Source organism: Poecilia reticulata, chromosome 14 (genome assembly GCF_904066995.2).
Source record: "Poecilia reticulata chromosome 14, P_reticulata-male-v2, whole genome shotgun sequence".
Lineage (NCBI taxonomy): Eukaryota > Metazoa > Chordata > Actinopteri > Cyprinodontiformes > Poeciliidae > Poecilia > Poecilia reticulata.
Window position 1 is genome coordinate 15,019,340 of NC_088843.1, and position 17,102 is coordinate 15,036,441.

Genomic DNA, 17,102 nt, shown 5'->3' on the forward strand with positions numbered 1-17,102 from the left:
GGCTATGAGTTTGAAAACATTTCTCCGTCGTGCCTGCTGCTAGCATGTGCTTGTTCTAAATGAAAAGGAGCGTTTCTTCTTTGATTTCCAATTTTGACTTACAATGATTCACTTCCTGTTAAAGAGCCCCTTGGCGGCTGAAGAAAAATCCACAGAAAAGCCGCACGGGGGGAGGGGGGGGTGTAGCAGCTTATAGTCCCGACAAATACGTAAATGTAAAAAAAATCACATAGCAGCAGCGTAGCATACCAAGTAGCTGAAAGAATTAAAAAATGACTTGAAATACATTTTAATAGCTTGTTTGCTAGGTAGAATTGGTGAACAAGACTCAACTTAATTAAGGTAAGCTATACCAAACTTAACATAAAGGTGAAAAGGATTGTAGCTAGCTGGAAATATTTGTTTACATGTGACTAGCTAGCTCAATGTTTCTGAATGTTAGCTGAACGAGCTAGCCTAGCAGTCAGTTAGCCATAATGCCATGCTAAATACATGGAAGTAAAGCTTGCCAGGTAAAACTAATCTAAAATAATATACCTGCTGCTAGCTTGTCAGTTCAGTTCAGTAAAAGTAAATAAAACTTTAGTTTTCAGTTTTCACTTCTGAAATCACATTACAGCGATGGTGGTTAGGAACTGGGCTAGTTTCAGTGGTAGCTAAAGAGACATTTACTTATGTAAGAGCAGGTAATTGTTACAATAGCAACTAATTTAAGTGGATAGCCAGGTAAAAGTGGATGCTCTGCCAACACTGTAAAGAGATCAGCCAAGATGGAAGAGAATCGTGGAGCTGAACAAGTCTGGTTCATCCCTGGAAACAATTTACTGATGCTTGAAAGTGCTGCCTTAAGCTGTTCAAACAATTAAATGCAAGTTTAGATGTGATAATAATGTCTGACCATCATGCGACTCAGGAAGAAGATGTGCAGATGTGTTTAGCTTTGTTAAGTCAACACTTGTTGCAACAACTTCTCTTTGCATTTTCAGCAGCTATCACATCTGGAAATAGTTTTGCCCATAGTTCCCTGCCAAGTCTTGGTCAGATTGGATAAAAAATTTTTATTCTTATCATAGATTCCAAGTTGGGTTTAGGTTTGGGATGACATTAAATATACTTTGAAACCTTTTGAGTCACGGTATGTTTAGAGTCCTGCTTCTCAGTCTGACATCTGTCATATCATGCAACAGGTTTTCTTCCCACATCGTTTTCTTCTGTTTACCTCCATCCATCTTCCATCCATCCTGATAATGAAAAGCTACCAATATAGTAACAAGGTGCTACACAATGCGTTTCAGATTTTAACAAAAATGGCAAGTTTGTCTCATCTGACCAGAGAACTTTCTTCAAACATCTGGTAGATTTCCAGCTAAAATTAGCAGAAACACAACAACTACATAACCACCATCTTACATGGTTCTGATGCACAAAATGAGACTGAACCATTGGATGCTGTGAACATTTCTCTTTTTCCCATATCTTTGACATTTTTGAAAGCAGATGCCAACGCTCGGATCTACAGAACAAAATTATTTGGTGCTTTTCAATTAAAAAAAAAAGAAAGTATGTGGCACGTCTTTGCATTACGGCACCAGCGGTTTCTGAAATCAGTTCATTGTGAGGCTGAGATCGACTGGGGGGGGGGGGGGGAGAATGAGAACGAGGCAAAGTAAAATACAGCAATTTACTGCATGCTAATGGTGCGGAGGCAGGAAATGACAGGTAACAGAAAGCAACACCCTCTCAGAGCCAGACTTACATTTCACCAAATGATGGATGATTGAAAGCTCTGGTGAGGAGGGAGAGGGAGGCAGACATCTCCAGCTTGCCCTGCCCCCTCATCAGTCTCTGAGGAGCAGGGGATTATAGAAATATAAAAATGCACGAGAGAGGGACGCTGACAGAAAAGGGGAGAGAGGAAGCAGGAGAGCGGGAGGGAGACGGAGCGACGCTATTGGTTGACTTTTATAACACCGACCGTGGTTGAAATTTTTCTCTCGCAGTCTAAGAAATAGTGGAAAGAGGCAGCCAGAGACGGCAGACTCAGGAAATACACATCTCTGGAAAAAAAAAAGAGGGTCTGTAGCAGAGGGGCTTCGGGTGATGATGAGAGGCTGGTACCAATAAGTCATGACTTCTGAGAGCCGTGGAGATGTCTTGCTTATCAACAGGAGTGTTTTCAAAATCGGCACAACTGCGTACTGTGAACATGTAGATTCCCTACAGGGTTCTGGTTAAATCTTTTCCCCTACACTCCTTTTTTGTCTTCTTCTTCTTTTTTTAATTGTTTTCGGCCAGAAGTGAAACATTTTCCTGGAGAAGAACCTGCGTGTGAAGGCTCTCTCTCTCTCTTTTGAGGTTGGAGAACTCTGAGGAATGCATCTGAGATGCAGAAACAGGGCAGACAACACTGACATGGTGCCGACCCAAACTGACAGAAACAAGGGCAGAGTGGACTGTTCAGAGGCAGACATGGCTGCTCCCGCAGACAGGTACTCCCTACTCGATGTTAAGGTCAGTTAAGGTATCCATCCTTGCTCTTGGTCGTGTATCTTGAGTGTTTCAAAATTTCGTGTCGATTCCAAACTTGTGCCGTTTGAGTGCTCTTTTGGTAAATCACTGGAGCAACAAGTATTTGTCACAATAAGCCTGCGAAGCAATACCTTCAACTTTAGGAGGGAATTATAAATGCTCAACAGCCTACTGATAGAAACAAGCTGGATGTTTATAAAACCGTTAAATATGACCTGGAATAACATGCCAATAAGAGTGTCTCAGTCTGAACTGTAAGCCATAGTAAACTTGACTACCATAAGCCATAACCACCCTGGACAGTAATCTTTTTTTTCTTTTTTATTGCTCTTAATATCGACAACAATCCTGCTCTTCTGCAGTCGGTGTGTCCATCAGACACTTTTACCTTCAGAGACATATGTGTAGGTTTTGTCTCAGGAGAAACTGCTCGGCGGAGGAGGAGGCAGACTATTTGCCTGTCAGAGACTGAAGAGAGAGAAAAAAGAGGAGCACCGGGTGTGTGTGCGTTGGGGGCAACAACAGTGAAACTGTGGCTGAGAACAGATTTCCTCAGAGCTCCCCAAACCCCAGCGAGACGTCCTGCTGTCAGCCGCACAAAAGGGGAGACAAACACTGGAAGCAGCTTGAGCTCACTATTGATCGTCACTGTCAGTGATTGCTCTGCTCGCACCTGAAGTGGAAACAGACAATAAGCAGCCAGCCGCTCAGGAGGGAGGGACACCGGTAGCCTGAAAACGATACAGAAAGAAAGCAGGCGGGAAGTTTTTTTGTTTTTTTTTGTTAGTTTGTCCCCCTCCCTCCGGTCATCAGGCTGGCTGGGGAAGCCATGGCGTTCACCTTCGCGGCCTTCTGCTACATGCTCACCCTGGTTCTGTGCGCCGGGCTCATCTTCTTTGTCATATGGCAGGTGAGTGTCACCGAAACCACTGCACACACACACACGCACACACACGCACACACACACACACACACGCATACAAACACACGCACGCACACACTCGAATCGGGCACATGTTGGGGCCTGTGGACGTCCACTCTTATATCATCCCACACAGGCAGACAAACACGTCCACCTACACGCAGTTGTACAACACTTCTTGGTTTTTTTTCTCTTTTCTTCTGCACAAGCACTTATTGGCTCAGGCCATTTAGGGTAAAAGTAAAAAAGTAAATGTGCCTTAATAGTCCTAGAATGTAATAGTTTGATTCTTGGCACCAGTGGCATCTCTAAAGGTCAGGCTGCAGCCCACCACTACAACCAGGGGGTCACTAATTATGACAACCAATGAACAGTCAGATCATTATTACTGTGCACGTTATTAAAAATATGTTTTTGTGTATGTGTGGGTTTGTGAGCGACTTAATTCAACTTTGTATCACTTCTATGCCTCTTCTTGACCAGTGAAATTTCGCAGATTTTTTTTAACACCAATAAAAATATAAAAATAGGTTTAAAAAAAAAATCTAGTAACAGCCAAGGTTTAAAATACTTTGACAGGGCCGTTTTTGTGAATACTTTAACAGTAGTAAATAGATGTGTAGTAAAAATGTGTTTTTGCTTTTAGATTGACAGAGTTTCGAACTGTTCACTTTTATGAGCAACAAACTTTAACGATCTTTGAAATTATATCTTATGGCTAAAGATTATATGACATTAGAATAGTTTCAGTTGAACATATAAATGCATAAATTGGAATTACAAAAACATATTTGCCTGACAGAAACACGACAATTTTGAGAAAACTAACGTTGTGCCAGGATGAGGTGGTTTTACAGCTGTATCAAAATCGAATACTTATTCACGTGTGGTTTTAGTTACATTTCGTATTTAATGGAAACACCACCACTGCAAACTTGTGTTTTTTGAACATTAGTGGAATATTGGCAAAGTTTTGCCCACATTTCTAATGGAAATGCAGCTCTTGAAGTCTACAGGTAGGTTAGTAGAACAAATTTCTAAGTCAAATGCATTAATTTATGAATGTGTCAATTTCTGTTTAACACAAATGTTATCAGTTGGATTGTTATTCCTTTTAAAAGTGAATAAGGTAACGTAATGATGCACGCAGTAGCAGTTTTTAAAGTTAGCGGTGTGGGCAGCAAGAGACTATTTAATAAAAATGCTAACATATGAAAATCTGGACTATTTTCCAATATACTGCTGTTATGTCCCATAACTGATACTTATCAGTTTCAAATAGATTACATATAGCTCCTTACACTTTCAACGCTGTGTAAACGCGGCACGATGCCTCTGGCTACATACTCATAGACCTGTGCTGTTTTCCACTTCTATGTTTTTCAAATAAGATTTAATCAAATTTCCATTACGCCTGCTTCGGAAAATGGACATTTGAAAAAAACGTGTCATGGTTGGTTGAAAAAGCAAGAGTCGGGGGGTGGGGAGGTAGGAGGTGCTGAATGTTGTTCGCCCAGGGCACCGAACAAGCTAGCGCCGTCCCTGGATGCATGATTTCTAATTATGCAATCAGTCAGCCATCGGAGAGCTCCAGACAACAAACACTTTCTCAAACAAAGTGCTCCGGCTTCCTGAAAGCCTCACCGATCATGACTCTGACCCGCCAGATTGGGCTTCATCCAACTCCCTGCTTTGGGTGGAATTTGCTCAGACACCTCAGGAGACCTGAGCTCTTTGTTTGGCGGTTACACACTCTGCAAATATCTCCGCTTCGATGTCTCACCTATTTTTTTTTACATTTGCTGCATGGAAGCAGGCAGGCAGGCACAATGCGAGATATGAAACGCCTCATTAGGGCTATAGGACTTAAAATGACTAACGTACCAGTTGACTAAGTGGGTGAGACTGTATGTGAGTCACTCTGCGTGTCTGCATGTGAGGCGTGCGTCTGGCTCTGTGGTGATTTAAACACGCCCGTCAAACCAGGAATATGTTCCGACTCCCTCCGCCCCCCCCTCGTGGGTCTGTCTCCACCCACGGGTGCAGCACCCAAAACTATGTATGGCTCACACAACCAATCAGCTTTTATTCTACCCCCTCAGCCCCCTCTCTTTCAAGAGTAACCATGGTGCCCGGAGAGGGGACTCACCATGTCTCCATGGAAACTGCATCTGTTTACAAGGGAGCCAAGTGTGAAAGATGAGGGGGCGCCATATGGGCTCAGACGGGGGAAATTACCGGGTCGTTTTCTATTGTACATAGAAGTGGTTCCTCTCTGCTGACGTTCACTCTCCTCCTGCGTCTCAAGGAGCAGTCGCAGTCATTTCCAAAGCTCACCGGCCAATCACTGCGTCGGGTTGTTTGTTTCTTTCTTTCTAATAATTACTTTTAAAGAACTAATCTGATTTTGTCTTGCATTAAATAAACAAAAACATTTATCCAAACGGAAAATTCATGCATTTTTTTACCTCGAAAACTTTGCAAGACACACGGATGCTTTTAATTATTGATGAATGTTGCTAACAGGTTAGTGTTTCTTCTGGAGCTGCTGTGTGTAAAAGGGGTGAAAAATTCACAAGACAAGCCAGATCAATGCCTCCACTAATTGCACATGTACAAATCCATCCCTAAATCACCATGTGTGCCTCTCACGATGCGGCCGCAGCTGGGCGGTATAGGCGCTGCTCGTCGACAGCATCGGCCTGCAGCCAATTGTTACGAGTGTGTCTGGAAAGTCGAAAGAACATTTTCTCACACCGTTCTGCTACTTTTTTCTCTTTTCTTCTTTTTTTTCAGATCATTGCATTTGATGAACTCCGCACAGACTTCAAAAACCCCATTGATCAGAGCAATCCTACCAGAGCGGTAAGAAGAACCCTGTTGTTTCCCCAAATCTAAAACTAAAAAAAAAACAACAAAAAAAAACATCAAACCTTCATGTACTTGGAGAGACATCTCTGCTTTCAGATTTTCTTTTTCTTCATGATCATTATGCAAACAGAGCAGGCAGCCACCATTTAATGGCGGAGAATGGTCTGGGGATCCCTCTGGGTATTTAATTGAGCTCCGTTTAGAGCGATGCATTAATTTTCTTAGCAATAAATATTTGTACTTTTGATTTTACCGTTAATCCCGGCTTCCAAGCGATTGCCGCCGTGGTAAAGCAGACGGTGTTTCTTTGAGAAGTCATTTGTATGCAGATTAAAGCAATCAGCGCTCTTCAAAGACGTCGGCTCCTTGGCCTAATCACTTAAAGAGATCCATTCAAATGAAGCCCCTGTTTAGACAATGATGAGCTGCGATGCTGTCAGAGCAAACTGCGTTGCAAGAACAAAATCTATAATTAATTAGAAAACAAAACAAAACAAAAAAGCCAATATTTGTCCTAGTTTCTATAAGAGTTTTCTTCTCATCCTTTGACCTTTTACCAAAAATCCAATGTATTTTCTTTGGATTTATGTAATAAAGGAGGACAGAGACGCACATATTAGTTCAAGGGAAGTAGGGGTGGGCGATATGGATTTAAAGTTTTATCGCGATATTTTGTGATATGATAGTTATTGTTATCATAGTAACAGTAGCTTTTAACGCTTCTTTAGGAAACAACAGTCAAAGCCCCACAAACACAAATACTGCTCTTGAAAAACGTTCCCATTTATAATACGCTTCTTAAGTCACATAAAGAAGTGATTTATGCCACCAAACTACACAGAGTAACTGCATTTAATCCTATTATTATTGAAGCTCTCATTGAGCAACCAGTCGATAAACATAGGAAAAATAACAATCCCAACAATACGGACAGGTTTAGGGTTCTTTAACGGTAATTAATTGGAATTTAACGTGATAACGATAAATCTAAATCGTTATCACAATAAATGATAAACGATGCGATAAATGAAATTGGCATTTGACTCAGTTTACTCTCGTACTAAACAAGTAGCAGCCGTTTGGTCCTCAGATCTGACAGAGGTTGAGTAATTTTATAAAGAATCACAGGTAAAAATGTTTCTCCTGGTGAAAAGCTGGTGGAGTGAAAGTTTTGACTCAGCTGTGTCGAATACAAATCCTCGACACTTTTCGAATTAGCATTTGCAAGGAATCCGTCTTTAATCTTGAAAATTAAGTGCTGCTATCTATCACATAAAACACAATAGCGTACAACAATATAAATATATTTTACTGTCCCACAAGCTACAGAAAACCTCATCTGTATCAGTAATTCCTCCCTTTGCTTAAGCTAACAGCGCTATCATGAGTCAGAAGAAAGTGCCATCATTCACTTAGCAAGTGAGGAGCAGCTGTGAGCGTCTTTTTTCACAGGATAGCTAATGTTCTAACAGTCATGTGAATCTTCATCTGAAAGTGAGGGAGCGATGAGGAGGGGGAGAGGAAACTGTGAAACCAGGCCGTGGGTGTGTGGAGGCACGCCAGCCACAGGAAGTGGACACAAAAGCTGCACCACCTGTAAAATCCATAACGGTCTCTGAAAAAAGGGGAAGCCATTTTTCAACGCGGAAAGCTCGTTGCATCAAAGCTGCATGACTGAGTGGCGTTGCCACACACACGCACGCACACACACACACTGTAAGATGACAACTCAAACACGTCAGGCATCTAAAAGCTGATGTGCAGCTTCTCCCCAAAAATACAAATCAACTGGACAAACAGAAGAGGAACTGGATGGAAACAGACGGATTTAAGCCAAGAGAAACTGGCGTTCGCTCGGCCGGGGTTGTGTACAAAAACGACAGAGGCAGTAAACATTTGATTACATACAGACAACATGGCAGTGTTGAAACGTGTGTTTCTAGTTTGGATTTGTGTTTGTAGCTAATATTCACAGTTGGAGTCTTGTAAGCCCAGTCAATCCTTTCATTTATACCTCAGCTAAAATCCCCTTCATAGAGTTCAAACGTTTAGTAAGCATTCATCTAACACTAATCTCATCTAGCACAGCAAACATTCCTCATTAAACAACTCTTTAGTTCAACAACTAACTTACTACTTCCTGTCTTACTTCAAAATAAGAGACTCCAACACAGACACAACATGGCTGCCCCAGAAATCAGACCTCGAGTGACAAAACCCAACTCGACCGCGTTTTAGGTGTCAGAGAAACTTCTAGATTTGCACATTTTTTGGTGCTACTATTAACAACACAAGCCACTAGCCAACTTTTCTCTCCCATTTTGTGGATTTAAAAAGCAGCTTAACAAGAAAGAAACGGTTAGTTTGGCCGATAAATAGTTGAATCGTTCAACTTTCGTGATATTCCTTTGCCGCCCTGGATACGAGGACTTCCAGCTTCATTTTTTGTTTTAAGAATAATTAATAATTTGGGAAACTCATAAGATCCGACTTTATATTACAAAAAATGCGCCGTTACTTTGAGAAACAGACACGACTTTATTGAGAAAAATCACAGCTTTTTAATCTCAACGTACGAAAACTTATTACACCTTAGCGGTGGACCAGGATGTGTGTGTTTTTTTTAAATATGGCTGCAGAATAATTATTTGTACCAATTTGATTTAAATGAAAGCACGTCAAAGTGCTTCATTTTTCAAAGCAGCAGGTACAAATTACATTTTGTAATCTTTTCATCGATTTCGCTCTCTTTTATTTGTTTTGTGTAATTTCTCTCTGATAAATGTCCCCCGTTTGGTTGATTCGGTCCCACTGAGCCTGACTGACCAGACACAAATCCTCAGGGAAGCTACGGGCAATAAAGACGGAGTAGCACAACGATGTACAACTCCCAACACCGAACCAGATAACATTCTGTTTTATCGCATCACATGTTGAACAGCATCGCTGCGCCGCTGCCGCATGTGGGGCACGGAGCTTGAAAAAGACGGAGGGAGTCAGACAGACCGAGCTAACTGTGCTGAAGCTGAATAGTTGATAGCTGGCTGAGGATTCAGGGCAGAATTTACTCTCAGGTCAGCAGGGGATTCTCCATTTATGTCCACATTTTCGGAAAAAAATCGACTAAAGGGAGCAGATATCAAGGGGCCTCGACCCGAGACAGAAGCTTTAAAAAAAAAGAACTCATAAATAAAAGGGAATTAGACTTGCTGATTAACCAATGTTTCTTGTTTGATGTAACTTTGCTTCACCGAAAAAAATAAATAAATAAAATGGATGAACCATCTGCTAATGACCGGACTAATAATATTTTAACTTCGCTGCTCTATTAAACACATAGTTTCCCCACGCTGGCTTATTAGAGAACAACCCAATGAGTGACACACAGATAGTGTTTGATCGATGCTGTGAAAGACGGACGGCGTTCATATCAGAGATCGGCGTCGAGTTATTACTCGCAGGAGGGCTGTGAGCAGTCCAAAACATCGCAGTCCATTAAATGTAGACGGGTTTATGAGTGTAATCACTCATAAAGCTTTTCGAAAACTAATAAAAAAAGAAAAATCAAGTGATTGTTGGTGTTTTATTTCATAATTATGAACATTAATATTTCCAGCTCTCCAACAGATGAAGACGTATTTGTTCCTTTAATTATGTGACTGTTTTTGTTTTGCAGGAACATCTTGTAGTTTGCAGACTATTGACAGGCGGTGTTCTCTCTTCTTTGTCCTCCTTTTTAGAGAGAAAGGATCTTAAACATCGAGCGGATCTGCAACCTGCTCCGCAGAGTGAGTAACAGATGATTCTCACCTTTTGGATGGGGTGGAGGGGAGCGGATGACTAAGGCAGAGGGGCTTCAAACAACCAAGACCATTTGTCTCTTTTGCACACACACACACCTACACACACACACACACGCACGCACACGCACGCACGCTGATTCACATATATTCCTGTCCTGCAGACAGGCGGTGATGGAGATGCCATCAAGGTTTTTATCTGTGGAGTTTTTTGGGTTTTTTTTCCTTATCTTGTTTCGAAGCTTTTAGTGAAAAAATAAACTCAAGAGTCTCTGAAAGCTCCTGTTGCTCTTTATGCTCCTTTGGAAATGCCTGAGTAGGAAGTTCAGGATGTAGAAACAGGGTAAGATTCTGATCCATTTGAGTTGTTGTTATGGAGTAAGAGATGAAGGGACTCACACCGTCGACTCTTAACGTGTAAAATAAACCAAAATGAAAGAAGTGAAACTGTATTAGCCCTGAAACACAGTGATGGCAGCATCATGCATGAAGCTACAGAAGCCCTGTTTAGAGCCACAAATATTACATGAACTTATGAAAAATGGCAGCTTAAATAAAAAAAGAGTCTACTATAAGAAGTTGTTCCTTTAAAGAACAACCGTTTTAAATTGGTTTTGTTTTCAGGTTCTGAAAAAGAAAAAAACTCCACTTTCTTTCATGGGATGTTGACATTTTAAAAAAATGGCAGAACAAAAGCAGATAAAGTTGTAATTGAAAAGTCTCAGAGTGAAAAATGAACAGCAGTAATTTATTTAGCCATTTAGTCATGAGGAAAAAAACTGTGGCTTCATCTTTTCGACATATTTTCACCACATTTGTAAAAAAAAAAAAAAAAAAAAGATAGAGAACATCCATAAGTAAATATAACTGGAATAAATTCAAATGTCAGTCATATTATAAGGTTATTCACATATTAATGAATGTCGGTTCCAAAACGAGAAAAAATGTTTGCAAATTAAATATTTAGTTACAATCAAAATAGTGGAAAATAAAATATCTATAGTAGACGCTGGTGGGAACTCCAACAAGAAAAAAATAGATCTTAAAAATAGAAATGACACGTCCAGTGTCATTCTGCTGTGGAAATCCAATGCAATTATTCCACAGAAGGGTTTCAAAGCAGCTAAAACTGACTTTTGTTATTTAAAAACTTCAGTTTGTGTTTTGTAATTTTTAATAAAGTCACTCAGACGCATTGTGAAGGCAGCTCTGGACCCGCAGACTGCAGACCTCAGTACCAGAGCCATAATGGAATGGTTCAGATCAATCTGATAGAATGGTCTAGTCCAAGTCCATATCTCGATTCAAATCCGAGGCAAGACTTTAAAATTATGCTGAAATTGTGTGAAAAACCATTAAACCGATAATAGAAAGGGCAAAAAAGTAGAAAATAATTGCAGCCGTTCTGCATTTAGACAGACTGTTGAGCAGGAGTCTGGAGGCTCAGGATGCTGCTGACTGCATAAACAAAAAAACTCGCTTTCATACAACGGGACTAAACTACTGATTTGTTGGAGGAAAGCTGGCAGCTTTTAAATCAGCGTAAAGCCCAGAAACAAATAAAAACAGCCTAAATACCTCCGGAGCTACTTCTTCACGTTCAGTTCAGCAGCAGTGTGTAACGGTGACGCCTCCGCTCTGAAGGTGTGACTTTACTCGGCGCGACAGTGCAGGCGGCACAATCCCGGCGATGCTTAATCCAGTCCCCGTGTCTGTCCCAACCAGTTGGTGGTACCAGAGTACTCCATCCACGGCCTCTTCTGCCTGATGTTCATGTGCGCCGGAGAGTGGGTCACACTTGGCCTCAATATCCCGCTGCTCTTCTACCATCTGTGGAGGTACGGTCCCACAGCAGCTGTCCCGTCGCTGTGTGTCGAGCCGACCAGCCAAAAACCCCCTCTGCCCCCGCTGCTCTTTTCAGGTTCTTTCATCGGCCGGCCGACGGATCGGAAGTGATGTACGATCCGGTCAGCGTGATGAACGCCGACATCCTCAACTACTGCCAGAAGGAGTCCTGGTGCAAGCTGGGCTTCTACCTGCTCTCTTTCTTCTACTACTTGTACAGGTGAGTAGAGACGCGGTCGTCCCAGAGGTTGGTTAATGAGGACATTCAGAAAAGGTTCAGGTTTTCTTTGAGCTCTGCTTCCTACTAGTGATTTTAAGTGGGAGTAAATATCTTTTTTCTTAGTCAAAACTGTTATTTTATTCAGTTTTGATGTTTATTTAGAGTTAATTTGAAGTAGTCACATGTACAAATCATGTTTGGTGTCCGTTTTCAAATTGTTTTTGATAGAAAAGAGATAGCTTTTTTTTTCCTTTATTTTTTAAATTATAATAATAGTAATCAATTTAATTTGTACCGCACTTGTCATTAGCAAAAATCTCAAACTCTCATGTTGCCTCATTTTTTGAACGGATGGACTTGTCGCATGAAAGTCACTTTTTTTATATTTCCAGCAAAATAAAAGTAATTCAACTGAAAGTAACCACAAATCTGTTCTTCAAGAAGTATTCTTAATTGCATTATTTCACATTGATATTTGCTAGTGAGAGAAAAACAAAAGACTTAGATTTATGTTTGGATGTTTACGATCGTATTTGACCCGAGAGCTTCTAAATATTGCCAATAAATTCCCACTTAAGGTTTGCCTTTTGGAACATTTCCAAGACATTTCCATGCACGTATTTGTGTTTTTCCATCACTTTGTTGCACTAGTTACAGATCAGTGATGCCTCTTGTTGTGACACAGACATTTTGTTAACTTTTGCCCAATTTCCCTCCTCAGCATGGTCTACGCCTTGGTGAGCTTCTAACAAGTGCTGTGAAGATCTAACCGGAAGGAGCTGTAAGATATCCAAAACCGACGGAGGCAAAATCTTCTTCTTTTCATATTTTCTGACTCTTTTGGCCTAAGACTGATCTGACTGAATGTGAGTGTATAACGGTGTTTAGGATCTCGTTTAAGCCCTTCATCCCAGATACCGTTCTCAGAAAGCCTGAAGAAAAGAGAGGGGAAAAAAAGCAGCTCTGAAAGACTGAAAAGAAGCAAAAAAAAAAAAAAGAGAGAGAGGATGTCAGATGTTTGAGATGCCTTCGACCCCGATACACAATTTACCGATATTTCTGAAGGGCTGGATTTCCCCGCGCTGCTCTTACCGATCCGGTCGCTCAACTCACTGTGAATCTCCAAACGCTTAGGGGCCGGAAAAGAAACGAACACGTCTGTAACCTCCGACTTTCAAAGCGTTCAAGGATTGTTTTGATATCAGTCGTCATGTTTAAAGCGCCGGTTACGTCGAGCGGTAGCTTTAACCGCATCGCAGTCGCATTTCGCGTCTTCGCTGCCGGAAGAAACGCAGAACACCGACAAGGTTCGTCAAGCTCTGACAACCCCCCCCCACCCCCCCCAAAAAAAAGACAAAGTTGAACACGACAATGGAAAATGTCATCCAGGTACAAATCAAACCCAGTTTCACAGAAGGATGTTAGAGAGCCGCTGACAGGAAGCTGCGTTTGTGCAAATCTGTGAGCAAACATGCGTTGGCACGGACTGGATTCAGCTTTCATGCCTGTGTCCACATTTTCCCGTGTCGCTGGGTTTGCGCATCATAAATTTGACTTTTAAGGGTTTTCATGCTATGTCTGTAGCTGTAAAGACATATATTTATTGCTTCATAGGTTCATGCTTTTGAAAAGAGTAATAATGCCAAAAGTTTATAGTAAAAACAAAACAAACCTTGTGCCAAATTTAAGAATGAATCACGTTTTGTGCATTTAAAGGGATACTTCTGATTTTAAATTATTTTTTCCACGTGAAGATCTGTGAAGTTTCCAAACTCGTTTCTGCAGAATGCTTACATACGCAGAGACGAGAATAACTTCACTTCCCGAAAATCAGAACTGTGCCTTTAACACATCTGGCACCCGGTTTTTGTTTTTGTTTTGTTTTTTAAATGAAGAAAAGCAATGTAGAAAAAAAACATCTGTTGTACTTTTAGTGTGCAGATAGCGCCTTATTCCTGTTCCCAGTGAAGTTTACTCTCACTCATCTGCATCTATCCTATAGTCGTTTTTTAACGAGCGGTTTTCGAAACGTTTCTCTGATCCGAGGTAGAGTAGAGATCTCATGTATAAAAAGCAATTAAAAACACGCAAAATAGCAACGTCGTACGATCCATGAGACATATCCGAGGTGTGTTATTCAGTGTTTATAATGCCGGTGAGTAGATGGCTCAGGCGTCAGGATGAGACATTAATGACTCGATGGCGACGTTTTCGTTATCGAGGAAGTGCAAAAACGAAGTCACCATGGTTTCAGCCGTAGAGCTGAAACGGGTGTGAGAAGCGAAGCGGCAAAATGGTTTCCACGGCGACGCTGCCTTCGATGAGACTTTGGTCCGTTTGTGCGTGTGATTGGGCAGAAATGTTTTGAGCTGAGACGTCGTGACAGCAGCCTATGAAAGACGTTTCTCATTTAGTCAGACTTTTTAAACCTAAACTTCACAAATTGCCGTTTAAATACGTTTTAAATGATATGTACAAGTTTCTCACAAACGTAACATCTGATGCCTGTTCGTTGTGGGCTGTCCGGGATTTTACGACAGCTACACACTTTGATTTAGCTAGCAAGCCCACATGACTAATTTTAAGATTTTTGTGACCCCAAGTTTTCTGTACTAGCCTGTTTCCTTACCATGACAGAGAGACTGTATTGGGTCTTCCTGCATGTCACATGACCTGCACTGTGTGCCAGGGAGCTCATCATAAGCTCAAACACAATGGCAATACGATAAATTCAAAGCAAAAAAAATTAGAAAAACAACTTTTTCAGTAAGCTTTGTGTTTACACCGTCAGCTAGACCTACGTTGGAAAAGTGTGAAAAACTGAATACGCCTGCGCAAATTACCAAAAGTCATAGAAACAATTTTTCTACAGTTTTTTTAAAAACGTTACAATTCAGAAAAATGTCATGTATACTAATCAGTTTTGGGGAAGTCAGTTTTTAAATGTTATGAATTGGGTCAAAAATGTCTACAGCAGCTTGTTGTCGGTCATTTTGCTCACACAAATCTTTTCTGTTCTGCCAACAATGTTTCTAGATCAGGGCTTTCTGAAGGCCACCGAAACATCGGCATTCTTGTCCATAAGCGACTTTATAACTAATTTTGCTGAATGCTTAGCGCCGCTGCTCATTTGGAAGACCCAAACATTAACTTCCTCTTTGTAAAACGCACCAGCCCCTCCCGCAGCAGGAATACAGACACACAACAAATGTAACAATGTTCAGTAGAATATGATACAAAAATCCTTTGTTGTCCCACAATGGGGGTGGATTTCTGTACAACAGCAGCAAAGAAAGAAGAAATCAATAGCAATAATCAATCATGGCAAAACATTTCATTTTCATCACACCACAGGACGTCTCTCCAGTTTTAGGATCTTTGTCCCTGAGTGCATTTTGCACGTCATAATTTGACCTTTTTTATCGTGTAATGGATTCTTCTTCCTTTCAGCCCATGTCGATAAATTAAACTCATCTCATTGTGGATGATGACAGTCTTACATCTTCACAAGTTCTCTAGCTTTCCTAAATCGATTAAAGGCGTAATAATCTGAACTCCAAAGAAGAAGAACTAAAACGTACAACCTTTAGCTGCCTGAATGTGGTATTGAACTGGAATATGCTTCACCAAACCAGGGTCAGGGACAAAGAAATCTTGACCAGGACACTTTTAGTTTACTTATTTGTTTTAATTTCTCTCCCAATAAAATGCCATAAAGCCGAACATCGTTATAGTAAGATATATTATTGACTGCATAAACGAAGCAACGCTTCTCCAAGACGCTTTGCGGAGACACGCCGTCTATAGGAGAAAATCTCACATAGGTTGTGTGATTTCACTTTCAATCACTGAAGCAACTTTCATAGGCTGCCAGTGTTTTGGAGGACGAGCAATATGTCGTGCCAAGAGACGTTCGCAGATAATCACAGGACACCGAGACCTCATCGTTCCGCCAACTGTGTGAATGTGTGGAGTCTGGACAATCACTACTGAAGCACAGGAACTCGCCGACAGAGGAAGAAATAACGCCTGCTGCTGGAACGTTATCACGTAGTCGCTCTAAATAAAGCATTTTAGAAAACTGAACTTACTGAATTCTGTATCGTATCCGTCTTTTATACATTCCTCATTATTATGCTAAAGTCGATTTGGTGAATCACTTTATATCTATTCGGTTACAATATGATGTGCATCTATTTACACGCCATATCCCAATAAAACAGTTATGCCAAAAGTTGCCTCCAAGTTTCTTCTTTGGTGCTGGAGGTCAGCAGGGTGAGGAAGGCCAACGCCACTGGTTGGTACACTCGAGGAGAAAAGAAAAAAATACAAAAATAGCTCCCCAAGCTTGCAGAGGGGGGAATTCGTGAGGAAACAGAGTGGTAAATTAGACGATGATAGAGGGCAGAACGCCTCGCTGAAAGCTGCCTAAGCTAACAGCTGCATTTAGAAGTGGCTGCAGAGACATTTAGGCGCATCTTGAAGAGTACGAGAATAACTGAGAGCAGGCCCCCACTGAGACGGCAAGAGCTTCCACTTCAGAGGCAGCCGAAAGCAGGTTAGAGCTTCCTGCTAATGTCTCCGGAATACTAACATGAGAACTGGATACATTAGAGGTTTACAGAGATAAATATACAGCAGTGGTTTTACAAAGGCATCACCGAAGAACATCACAAAGAGTCGGGGTAAAAGGTTTTAACTATCAGGTTTTAACTAACCGTATGTAAAAACACCCAAAGACTAACGATGCTAAACTTAGCCAATAAAACTGTATCTAAAACATATTTGGATGTTTTACACATTTTTGATCTTACAAATCAATTATGATAATTTTTTTTTTTTTGACAAATTACAAAAATAACCCATTTACTGTCAAAAGTTAAAACTGATTTCTTCAGGTGACTGCATAAATATT

The 17,102-nt window shown here is 41.0% G+C and overlaps 1 protein-coding gene across 1 annotated transcript; it reads left to right on the forward strand.

Moving 5' to 3' along the window:
* The first annotated feature begins 1,848 nt into the window (after positions 1–1,848).
* cnih2 (cornichon family AMPA receptor auxiliary protein 2) lies at positions 1,849–13,523 on the forward strand. Its single transcript, XM_008428027.3, has 6 exons — positions 1,849–3,439; positions 6,248–6,316; positions 10,063–10,110; positions 11,848–11,960; positions 12,044–12,187; positions 12,909–13,523. Exons 1-6 carry the CDS (start codon positions 3,359–3,361, stop codon positions 12,934–12,936), a joined length of 483 nt encoding a protein of 160 aa, XP_008426249.1. The 5' UTR covers positions 1,849–3,358; the 3' UTR covers positions 12,937–13,523.
* Positions 13,524–17,102: the final 3,579 nt, after the last annotated feature.